At 41.5% G+C, this 12568-nt stretch overlaps 1 protein-coding gene across 3 annotated transcripts in view; it reads left to right on the plus strand.

Moving 5' to 3' along the window:
- LOC121925481 (cytochrome P450 2K6-like) overlaps positions 1–12308 on the plus strand; it is a 70554-nt gene extending 58246 nt beyond the window's left edge. For all 3 annotated transcript variants that reach the window (XM_042457676.1, XM_042457677.1, XM_042457678.1), the window contains 4 exons: positions 36–177; positions 2661–2848; positions 6135–6276; positions 11577–12308. In XM_042457676.1, the coding sequence (XP_042313610.1) occupies positions 153–177; positions 2661–2848; positions 6135–6276; positions 11577–11755 (534 nt within the window). In that variant the 5' untranslated portion in view covers positions 36–152 and the 3' untranslated portion in view covers positions 11756–12308. The remainder of the gene's footprint in view (positions 1–35; positions 178–2660; positions 2849–6134; positions 6277–11576) is intronic.
- Positions 12309–12568: the final 260 nt, after the last annotated feature.

The following is a 12568-nucleotide window of genomic DNA, read 5'->3' on the forward strand; positions in this document are numbered from 1 at the left end:
CCATCCCTTTGATTTCCTTCTCTCATTCTCAACAGAGCAAAGACGACCCCAGCAGTACATTTGATGAAGAAAATTTGACCCACGTAGTTACTGACTTCTTTTCAGCAGGGACAGAAACAACAGCAGTAACACTTCTCTGGGCCCTGCTTTACATGGTAGCTTACCCTGACATCCAAGGTAAGATATATTTTTTAAAATCCCAAATGTATGTTTTAGCAAATAAATAAATAAATAAATAAATAAATAGCATTGCTTTTCTTTTTAATTTTTAAAAAATATTAATCTTTATTAGCATCATCTACAAAAGCATAATCATGAGCATATACACAGACCATATGAATACATTTAAGAAATTCTGTCAACATAAAATCAAACAAGACTATACATAAAAGAAAGAGAGGAAAATCCCATCCACAGCAACAAACTATGACTTCCTATTAGACTCTTTCTGTCGGTTAAGTCTACGCATCCAATACTTCTTGACACATATTTTTATTCCATAACTTTAAATTCATAATTTTTTAAAGATTTTTTTTATTCTGGTCTGTATACATCTCTTCTTTTTATTTTGGAAATCACTTTCCGTTCTTTTTCTTTCCATAATTTGTAAGGAAATTGTGTCTCCCTGCCTTATTAGAAAAACTCAAAATCTCTTTGTTTCATATATTTTAATTTCTTTTCTATTTCCTCCACTAGCATAATTGAAGTTTGTTTTTTGGGGCATCTCAGTTCCTCTGCTACCTTTTTGTTTGCTGGCTTTGCTTCAAGTTGCCCTTCCTTTTGCTTAATTTCTTCTTGGAAGGTTCTTAACTTTTTATCTTTAGTTTTTCTTCAATTCAAAATTGCTTTGGGTGCAAATGCCACGCAACACCACTTTCAGTGTATCCCAGACCACTCCGATACTGAATTCTTTATATAAACTTTGGTGGAAGAATTCAGTTAGATTTTCATGTGTTTTTTATTACTATTACTTCTTTTTTTAATAATGATTTATTAAGTCTTCTATTAAGTAAATCCCTTTCTACTCTGCGCTCTTCCCAAATCTCTCCCTCTCACCCCACTCTCGCCTCTCTTCCCTTCCTAGCTCTTATTGGTTTTAGTTTTTACCACTGTTTTCACTTAAAACCCCTTTCACTTATGCCCACCCTCTTCCCTCTTGTTTTACCTCCCTTTTCCTTTCTCCCCAGTTCTAATTTTAATCTTCATGTAATCCCTAATCTCTGTCCAATTTGCTTCTTTCTTCATTCTGACATCTTCAGATTCTATATTTTCTCCAGCTCTCTAGTTCAGTCTTCAACCTCCGTCACTATTTCTTGGACACAATTGTCTCTTTCTACCTTCTTTCTCAATTTTGTATGCATTTTAGTTTCAGTCTCAGTTTCAGTGGTTACAATGTCCATCATCCTTTGCCATCACTGACACTACGTGTCCTTCCTTTCTGACAACTTGCCTAGATCCTCCTCATTAAGAAGATTGTATGTACAGCGCTATATAAATAAAGCTTAATAATAATAATAATAATAATAATAATCGCATCTGTGAGTCTTCATTCGTTGTTCTCTCTCTTGCCAGCTTTCTCTCATCATCCTTGCTTCCTTCCTCCTTCCTCTTAACTTCCTGTCTCATTGCAAAGAGAGAGAGGTGTTATCTTAGGTAAAAACATGGTGTTTTTATTATTTGCGGTTTTTCCATATTCATGGCGGCCTTGTGCCCCTAACCCTAGTGAATACAGAGGGACAAGTGTATATATGTACATACATACATACATACCTGTCCTTCCATATTGGCAAGGGTTAGGGGCACAAGACCCCTGTGAATACGGAAAAAACGCAAATAATAAAAACACTATGGTTTTTACCTAAGAGAACACCTCTCTAGGAATCTCTAGGTCCTCCAGCGCAACTTTGTGGTCAATGTCCAACAGACACTTACCATAGAGTTGTGCTGGAGGAGCCACAAAGGCCTAGTAGAGTATTCTCTCTAGGAATCTCTAGGTCTTTTAGTGCAACTTTTATATACATATAGTTGGTGATAACCCTGGCCATCCTAAGGTCACATATACAACATAGTTGTGGGATGTCCTTCAGTCCCCTCTGTCTCTTCTTCTTCTCCAGTCTTGATATTTCACGCTCCCGATGAATAAGAGAGCAGGCAGTTCAGACCCCTCCGATCTCCCCTTGCCAAAGGAGCACTTCTGATCCTTTGGTATTTGCCAAATAGTCTTTTCTCCACACTGGGCGGTTAGTTCTTCTCGCAGGCGCATCAAGGGACTTCTTTTCAGGACAGCATAGCAACCGGAGGTCCTGATATTGGATGGTCATTCTTTGGAGGTCTTTAGATATTGGTTGGATGGCCATCTTTCGGGAGTGTTTTAGTTGTGCATTCCTTCATAGCAGTTGGTTGGATTGGATGGTCCTTAGGGTCTCTTCTAACTCTAAGATTCTATGATTCTACATCGACATTAATGTGTCCACAATTGCTTGAGGTGAGGACATCAATAAGTAGGAGAGTTAACATTTTACCTTCTTTTTCCTTACTTACATGTGGTTTAAACATGAACTTATTAGCAAAACCACTTGGAACGTTCTGGGCAAAACAATACTTTCGTCTTCTTCTTTTTGAGACCACAATTGACATTGTTGTGTATCTACTCACCGTAGAGAAAGTCCAGAAGGAAATCCAAAGTGCTGTAAGACCTTCTCACAAGTTCTGCTATGAAGATCGGAAGAAGTTGCCATACACTAATGCTGTCATTCATGAGGTCCAGCGGTTTGGTAACATTATATTGGTTGGATCCTTCAGAGAATGCACAAAAGACATCACCTTGCAAGGCTTTCATATCAAGAAGGTACTTTGACTGTCCTCCTCTTATTATATATTACACTCATCCATCCCATTTTTATATCATACCTTCCTCCCAGGCTGGGGCTCAATATGGCTTACAAAAGGCAGGAACAAATACAATCAGAGAACATATAGATAAAAGGTATAAAAGTTGAGAATAAAACAATATGAAACTGACAACTGAATCAAAACCATTTAAGTATTACTTCAAAGCAAAGATTAAAAACCGTACAGCCCTTCTCTGTTAACAGTCAATTCCCAGAAGCTAGCTGGAATAGAAAAGACTAAACCTAAAAAGAGAGCAAAGAAGGAGCCATCTTAACTTCTCTAGGGAGAGAGTCCCCCAACATGGGAGCAACACACATTGAGTTTTTCCCTCTCTGGCTGCTGTCAAACAGCAGAATTACTGCCATTAAAGAGAAATTAAAGCACATTTAAAGCATCCTGCAAATAATGCAAAAATGGCGAGTAATAGCGCAAATGGTTATCACATGCAATTGCACAAATAAAGTGATATCGGAAATGCATTGTTGCTGGAATCCCGAAAGTAAAAAGATGCACATTAATGCTTCTTTTGACCACTTTAATGGCTGGTTTTGTGCGTCGTCATGTGAATTCGTTTCGCGTAATTATGCGATTTTTCCCAGGATATTCATAGGATAAACTCCGGCTCTCCTTCCAAGATACACATAGGAGGTAGGCTCCCGCTGGCACCAATAGCTAATAGCATCCCAGCTAGGAAGGCTGGTATTAAACTTGCCCTCTCCAGGCTCTATGGTCCCAATGAAAATTCCCCCATTACCCAAGCATCCCCACATATTTTTTTTAATATGGAAATATTTTCTAATGATGTATATTACCTTAGTGGCCTCTCCAACGTAGTGCTCAAAGATCTCGATCCTGTCTTGTTCTTGTTTAACAACTGCTGCAGCACTAATCCCTATCTTTTACCTAGGGATTTGTAACAAGCTCAGAGTGTTTCATGTGCGTGAGTTCTGTAATTCTTATAATCATTTTAGGAAATGAGGGGAAGAGATATTCCAGTCCATTTCTTATTATTCTCACATTAGAAGCAAGGTTGCAAGACTGTGTCTCTTCCAAGGATACCCAATTTGTTAATGGAAGGAATCCCAGAGTACCAAGCACATTATACTACACATGGTTAACAACAATAACATGTCCCCATAGCCAGACGCAAAATGATGGCATCAGCGCTTAGCTCTACTAGACTTCTTTGGGGGTGTCAGCACTCATATCATCATTTCACACCTGGCTATGGAGATGTAGCCAAATGCTTCTGCAATCCTGCTTGTTCCCATAGAGCAGGGAACAGCCATCAAGGGCTTATTCCCACTTACATTTAAACTGATTTGGGATTCGTCTCCTCTTGCTTGACAAAATTCTTGTCTTAACTGTTTCATTTCTTCAAGTACTACAGCCATAGGATCTGCAGATTCTGAAGTGGTTTCTAAAGAAGGTCTTATTTGTAGATTGTGGCCCTGTGCAGACTGCCCTTAAAAGCTGGGTTGGGGGTGGAGTTGGGGCATAGCATCTACACGACACATGCTCCGGCTCCACCCCATGGCTGTGTGATGCCATGCACCTCACCGCACAGCGTGTGGCATGACGGCGCTCCTCTGGCACTGCGTTTACATGACACAGTGCTGAAGAAGCACTGTAAAGTCGTGCTTCTGCGGCTATCATGCCCTTTCCAGGGTGCGAAAAGGAGTGTGATTGCTGTGGCCCCGATCTGTCTGTAAAAGGGGCAGCTCCAGGCCACCCCTTTGGGGCTGTCTGCACAGCCCCTCAGTTGAGCTTGTACTTGTATGGTTGCTTTTCCAGTAGCTGTTGCCATTGCCCCAAATTTCTGCTTTACATATATTCAAACAAGTAGGCCCCTTTTCTAATTAAGGCAGCTTTGCCCCACACTTAGTTTCCTTCTGTATATCTTTTTTTCTTCCTATTTCTTATACAAGGTTTTATATAGATTAAATGAACTTAACAATACATAAATGAACAAATACGATAATGCAACAATAGTAAGTAGCAATAGCAGGCACAAAGAATCAAACTCACAACCTTGTGGCTACAGTCCTGGCATTTAACCACTGAGACGCCAGGGCTCCTTGCTATCATTTCTTTGTATGAAGTTCCTTTTCTTTTTAAAGATGCAATGAAAAAATTAATAGTGTTTTTTTTGGGGGGGGGGTTCAGGTTATGTGGCTATGTTTTAGAAGAGTTTGTTCCTGACTTTTATAAATATTTTGTATTATTTTAAATATTTTATTGTATTATTTTAAAATATTTTTATTAATAAAAATAATGTTTATGTTTAATATTTGATGGGTTGTTGGCTAAATAAAAACTATTTTTTTAAAAAAATGATTTTTAAAAAGTTGCCTTTTGCTCTGAATCCTCCGGGAAGATCTGGAGCCCTCTGGTTCCATGCGACCGTTGTTTTCTGCACAGGCATCCCATTGGGCCATGCGCCACATCCACTGCTGCTGCAAGTCAGTCATTCTGAGGTCTGAACAGGTGATCCAGCATGTGACCATTGCTAAGTACTTCATTCTGAACTTAGAAGCAAGTGCCCTGCAGTGGTAGCAGGGACGGCTTGGTAGGATGCCCATGCAGACGACAACGGCTGTGATGCAGAAACAGAGGCCAAGGTAATAGGGACAGGTTAGGGCAACTGTGGGGCCAGGATACTTCAGGCTGCCCCTGGTGTATCCTGGCCAATGCAGATAAAACCCTATTCTCTTTCTGTATAATCCACCCTGCACCCTCAGGTCCTCAGGAAAGAACTTGTTACAACTATGGCGATCCAGAGGACCTTCTCTGCAACCACTCCCAAACTATGGAATGGCCAGTCGGACGAAGTCCATCACATCACAAGCTTGGATAACTTTAAGAAAGCTGTCAAGATGGATCTCTTCCGACAGGCCTTTCCGGAACAGGTTCCAGCCACCCATTGAACTGACTATCATGTAGTCTACTCCATCAGTTGTTTCGTGCCCCATCCTTCCAGTTTTAGTTGACTTAATTAATTTTTAGTATGAATCTTTTTAATGCATTTGTGATTTAATTGTTATTTTTTTGTCGGGGGGGGGAGAGTAGAATTTGGGATCACTGTATATTGTTAATTTATTATGTATTGGTGTGTTATACTGTAAGCCGTCTCAGCGCTAGTTGGAGTAGGTGAGATATAAATAAAAGTTGTTGTTGTTGTTGTTGTTATCATCATCATTTGTTTATTTATGTACCACTGAGGCTCTTCTTTGATTTTGCAGGGTACCACCATCATCCCAGATACAGCTTCAGTTTTGTATGACCCTGAACAGTGGGAGACGCCGCATCAGTTCAATCCAAATCACTTCCTGGATAAAGATGGGAATTTCTTTTGCAAGGAAGCCTTCATGCCATTTGGAATAGGTAAATACAATACATGCTTGTCCCAAGGCTTGATTCTGGGCCAACCTTCCAAAAAATGAGAGCAACACCTACAGCGCTATATAAATAAAGCATAATAATAATAATAATAATAATAATAATAATAATAATAATAATAATACACACAAGACAAATTTGTCTCACCTGCAGAACAGTCACCAAGAGCAGAGGTGACAAAGGCTCCTGCCAAGAATGGAGAACTTCTACTCTAAAGCAGGTGTTGATAGGATCTCTCATACGAACGACTGCCTGCCAGCAAGGGCTCAGTCTTTTTTCGTTCAGAATGGGTGGGTCCAGCTATTTCCACAGCCTGTTTCAATTTCAAATGTATTTTCAGCACATAAGCGTGGTCAAAGTTCCCACATTAATCTATGATTGTCTGGGAGGGGTGCCACCACAATAACACCAAGATTTGCATTCTGGAGGAAAGGCCACAACTTTATTAAACAAATAGCAAACAAGGTAGGGTTGGCCCAAAGTATGAGGTCTGGATCTGGAAAATTGTACAACCCCTCAGTTGTTCTATGAACCGAAATGCCTGTTCATGGCCAGGCTTCGGGATGACATAGGGGCTATGAAAATGCCATCTCGCAGACATGATGCAACCAGCCGATCGCATGTTCTCAGTCAAGCCCCTATTCACCGGGAGTCACTGCCCCGATGTGGCCCCTGCAATGGCAATAATGCATGCCCTCAGCGCATCTGGGTCCCAAAGAACTCCCGATCCAGTGCTACACATTCCTGGAAACCTATGGCTTGGGCCCAACCTATCTAAGGGATTGTTTCCTTCCATATAATCCGCCCCGTACACTCAGGTCCTCTGGGAGGAATTTACTACAGCCCTTAAAGACCAGATTGATGGTGACCTCCCAGAGAACATTTTCTGCAGCCGCTCCCAATTCATGGAATGGATGGCTGGACGAGATCCGTCAAATTACCAATCCAGAGAGCTTCAAAAAAGCCATTAAGATGGATCTCTTCTGGCAGGCCTTCCCAGAATAAAATACTCGGCCACAAATAAGACTTCTCATCTATCGAACTCTGCCCATGATTATTATTTGGATTATTAGGATTTTAATATGTAGTTTTTAATCTTATACTGTTTAATCTTGTTTTAAGGGGAGATACTATGTATATATGGATGTATTTTAACTTGTACGCCACTTTGATTGCCTGGCAATTTTATTTCTTATTTATTATTATGCGCACCGGATCCATGACCTATGCTGCCGCCCCAGATGTTGTGACAGGAAAACCACTAACCCTAGGGAAGGAGGGAGGGAGGGAGAACCCAGCAAAAATGGCGCAGTGGGTAGATGCTGCATGGCCTTAAATAGGCTGCAATGTGGGAGGAGTTGGGAATTGGATGCCTGGGGGGACCGGGGCACCAATGAGAGGGACCCTCTGCCTCCCAGAGAGGCCCGCCGGGAGGCAGAAGTCCCTCCCCTTCCCCCCAATCCACCAATCGCGGGCCCGCACGCCCCAGCAAGCAGTGTTGCCAATTTTAGGAATTTCCCTCAGATATTGAGATTTTAAAAGTTTTTCCGTGTCATTTCCGGGATTGCTAAATTTCTAGGAAGAGTCTGGGAAATTCAGCCTTCAGGGAAATTCAACCTTCCTGCCCAAAAAACCCAGCCAAAAATATCTTCCTGCCCCCAAAGAACCTCCTGACATACCTCCCATCCTGGAAGTCCTGCCCCCTTTAGCCTTCCCATAGTGCCTTGCATGTGTCTGACCCAGATGTCCTGTCCCCATTCCGGGAAATTTGGGGGCATTCTGGGAAGCCAATCAGGGAATTTCCTTTGAGGTTGATTGGCAACACTGCCAGCAAGGCATGCTGGGGCGCAGCTGGGCCTGCAGGGCAATGGAGGACAGCGTGGCCGCGTTTTTAGCAAAATGCATATACAAACATGCATTTTAGTTTATAGTTTAAATTCATATTTAAATTCACTTTTTTTCAAAATATGTACAGTTGTCCCTGCACATTTGCAGCAGGTTAAGCATTGAGAGATCTGATTATTTGCAGATGACGCTATCTGCCGCCAACTCTGCTGGTGCTCAATATGCATCCAAAAAAGATGTTCTCTCTAGGCATTTCCAGGTCCTCCGGTGCAATTCTATGGTCAACCTCCGGTGGAATTTGACCCTAGAAATGCCTAGAGAAGGGTTCTCTTCAGTAAATAATAATAATAATAATAATAATAATAATAATAATAATAATAATGCTCTATAGTCATGGTTTTCCCACTTTTGTGGGGCCCCCAACCCCCTTGAAAGTCAAGAGCTGACTGTATTTAAATGTGACATCAGAGAAATGCATCACAAGCATTTCAAGAAATACAAAATGTGGGGTATCTGAGACAAATCAGTATATCAACCTATAGAGGAATTCAGATTCCTTCAGCATCTTTGGTACAGAAAGCCCAAATGCACCTTCCATTTATTAGAATAACAAGAAATTAAAAGTGTATCCCTATGAATTTTTATTTAGATATTAACCCCAGTCTTCAAGGGAGCTTGCTATTTTGTGTCCAGAACAGAGACGGGGCATGGATTTTTCAATAGGGGGACCATGCAAAACTAGAACTCCCAGGATTCCATAGGATGGAGGTACAACACTTAAAGTGGAGTCAGGCTGCATTATTCCTACAGTTTAGATGCATCTTTTGTGTATTGTAGGAATCACCTTGGCGCAGCTATAGCTGTGTGTGAAATTTCATTCTCGGCACACGACACATGTGTTGACAAGATACAGGCATTGTAAGTGAAAAGCCAATGTAATGAATGATTTTGGCTTTTGAAAGTAACATAGTTGAATGAGTTTCAAGTGGCTAGTTTCTCCAGAGGTTTGCAGAGGCTCCTCAGACTCCATTAACAGATCACACCATTATTACACAATATATATTTATTTCCTAGTCTCTGTTATTTAGATATGCTACTAGTTTGCATGTGGAAAGTACTAATTTACTATTCTGGAAGCTTCACAACATACTTTCCTATTAAAATGCTCTAACTGGGGTTATTTTGTCATTACTTATGACAACAGAAATCTCTTTTATAGTGACTGGTGGCCCCACTCAATGGAAATTATCTCACTATATCCCTGAGTCGGAAAATATGAGGCCTTTCAGATATTGTTAAACTATAACACCCATGAGCAAAATAATGCTCAAACATTTTCAACATAGACTGCAAACATATATGGAGAGAGAAATCCTTGAGGCGCAAGCAAAAGTCAGGAAAGGAAGAGGCACTAGGGACCACATTGCAAACATGTGATGGTTAATAGAGCGCACCAAGGAGTCCTAGAAGAAAATCAGCATGTGCTTTATAGACTATAGCAAAGCCTTTGACTGCATAGATAATGAAAAGCTAAGCATCACTCTTAAAGAAATGGGAGTGCCACTTTGATAGTCCCAATGAGCAATCCATACTCAAGTAAAGAGGCTACAGTAAGAACAGAATATAGAGAAAAAGGAGATGATCACATCCCAAATAACGCAACTTATCCCCAACGGGACAAAGTCGCTTTTCAGATTAATACCTGGTTTTACTGCATGTAAATCACTGCCGCTGGGCAACTGCAGCCCACCGGCATCTCAGGTCCCAGGTGCATTTTTCTGGCTGCTTTTAAAAAACGGCAAGCTCCTGTTTTTGAAAAGCGGCCGGCTGAGCTTTCTGGGACCCAGGATACAGCCGGGTTGCGGTCACCCAGAGGCAGTTGTGATTTACATGTGATAAAACCAGGTATTAATCCGAAAAGTGACTTTATCCCATCAGGGATAAGTCATATTATTTGGGGTGCGATGATCTCCAAAGAGAGGTACCAACCCCAAGATTTATTCACAAACTTTTGCATCTAAAACCAAATGTTGCAGAGCTGTGTGAGGGGGTTTCCCCTCCTAAACCTAAAAGACCCCAACTCCCTTAAGGCCCCTCTGGCATAGTGAATTATGCACACTGTAGTTGGAAACATTTGGAGAACATCAGATTGCCTTTCTAACTTATTTGATGCAGTGGCCAGTTGAAATCCTAATAAAAGGTGACTGTCGTTGCATGATACGCCAAGCAGGTATCTAATACCTGAAATCTGCTCCTATTACAGGTACTGCTTGATGCATACACTTTATCTGCGTCACTATAATGTCAGGAGAAATAAACAAAAGGTGTAGAGATTTGTGAACAAGATATGGAGGGCCTTGCATGCAGACGTGATGTGAATTTAACTCTTCATTAGCTTTAATTGTGTAATACATTTGCATTCAATACTGGAGGTCAGGGTGCTCTCTTTTAATCTACAACTCAGGAATCAGTATTATTATTATTATTATTATTATTATTATTATTATTAACCTTTATTTATGAAGCGCTGTAAATTTACACAGTGCTGTACATGCAATCTTTTTAGTTAGACGGTTCCCTGCCCTCGGGCTTACAATCTAAAAAGACATGACACAGAAGGAGAAGAAGGGAGTGGTGGAGGGAAAGGGTAAGAGGTCCAGCAGTTCCTCTCAACCTCCGAGGCCTGGACCAAGGCAGATGGACTGGAGGGAGGGCTTGGCTTCAAAATGGAAGGTTAATCATTATCCAGGGAAAATACATACTCACAAGTAGGATAATACATATACAGTACATAGCAATACAGGAAATGGATCGATAAACAGCCAACAACAGAACATCAGATAGTAAGCGACAATTATGCGATGCCTGGGAAGGCTTCTCTGAATAGGATGGTTTTCAACTCTGTTTTGAAGCTGGTTAAAGAAGTGATGGCTCTTGCTTGTGGAGGAAGAAGGTTCCAGGAGTGAGGGGCAGCAAGTGAAAAGGGGCGAATCCGGGATGGGGCAGAGGAAATCCTGGGCTGGGACAGGAACCCTTGACTACCAGAACGGAGGGAACAACGGAGTGGGAAGGTGAGGAGAAAGAAGGTCTGATAAGTAAGGAGGGGCCAGTCCATGGAGGGCTTTGAATGTCGACAGCAGGAGCTTATACTGAATGCGGAAAGGGAGAGGGAGCCAGTGAAGGGATGCCAACACAGGAGAGATGTGGTCAGAGCGGTGGGTGGAAGTGATAATGCCTGCAGCTGAATGCTGGACAGAGATTAAAGGACGGAGGTGAGAAAGAGGAAGCCCAGCCAGGAGGACATTACAGTAATCTAGTCGTGAGATCACTAGGGCATGGACCAGGATCTTGGCAGTAGAGGCAGAGAGATATGGTAAACAAGTAAACATCCAAAACATGCAAACAAACCAGCTCTGAACTGTCTTTTTCCTTCTTTGCAGGCCATCGTGTGTGTTTAGGTGAGCAAATGGCAAAAGTTGAACTCTTCATTTTCTTCTGCAGCCTCCTTCAGGCTTTTAAATTCCAACCTCCAGAAGGAACAAAAGTCAACACAGAACCTGTGGTTGGAGGTGTAGCCATAATCCCACAACCTTATGAGATCTGTGCTATTCCTTATTAGATGTACAGGGGAAGGAATTTGCTTGAGGCAGGTTAAAAATGGACTTAACTGCAGAAGTTGGCTCTATTGGTGATTTCGCCTTGTCAGCCAGCATGATTCCAAGTCTTTAATTTTCTGCTTTGCTCCAACTTGGATATTTTCCTGTTTCCTGGGCCCATTCAGACTGGCCTTTTTGCACTGGAAGGAACTGGAAAGCTTCGATTTCCTCCTCCCCGAATCCTTCCAGAAGCAAGTGCTGACTACCAATCAGGGCATTTTAACCCTGAATGCTCTCTCAGAAAAAGCGGGTTAAATTGAAGGCGCCTTTCCTGTCAATCAAATTTAGTTCCACAATGGTCATAGGTGATGTTTCCTGCACTCATTGGCCCATCAGAAGTGTCCTTCCCCCTCCTTTTTAAAGAAAAACCCAGTATGTTCAGATGCTGTCAAATTAAAAACCTCTTGTGTGTGTGTGTGTGTGTGTGTTGTGGATATTTGGATCAGTGTTTTCAACCCCCCAAATGCAAGCTAATGTCATCTCTGCATCCTGCATCTTCCCTCCTTGCCACCCCATAATCCCTCATACACATGTAATCATAATAATAACAATAACAATAACAATAACAATAATAATAATAATAATAATAAATCCCTCACCTTGGAATGCCAGAAAAGGATGTGATGCCATGCATTCTTTGCTTTCCCTAGGCTATCCCTGAATTCCTTAGAGACCGTAGCAAAAGCATTCTGTATCAATTTGCCAAATTGGAAAGAGAAATGTTGTAACATTTGCATTGTAGCATTTGCAAAGGAAAAAAACCCTTTTGCAAAGGG

This window comes from Sceloporus undulatus, chromosome 3 (assembly GCF_019175285.1).
Source record: "Sceloporus undulatus isolate JIND9_A2432 ecotype Alabama chromosome 3, SceUnd_v1.1, whole genome shotgun sequence".
Taxonomy (NCBI): domain Eukaryota; kingdom Metazoa; phylum Chordata; class Lepidosauria; order Squamata; family Phrynosomatidae; genus Sceloporus; species Sceloporus undulatus.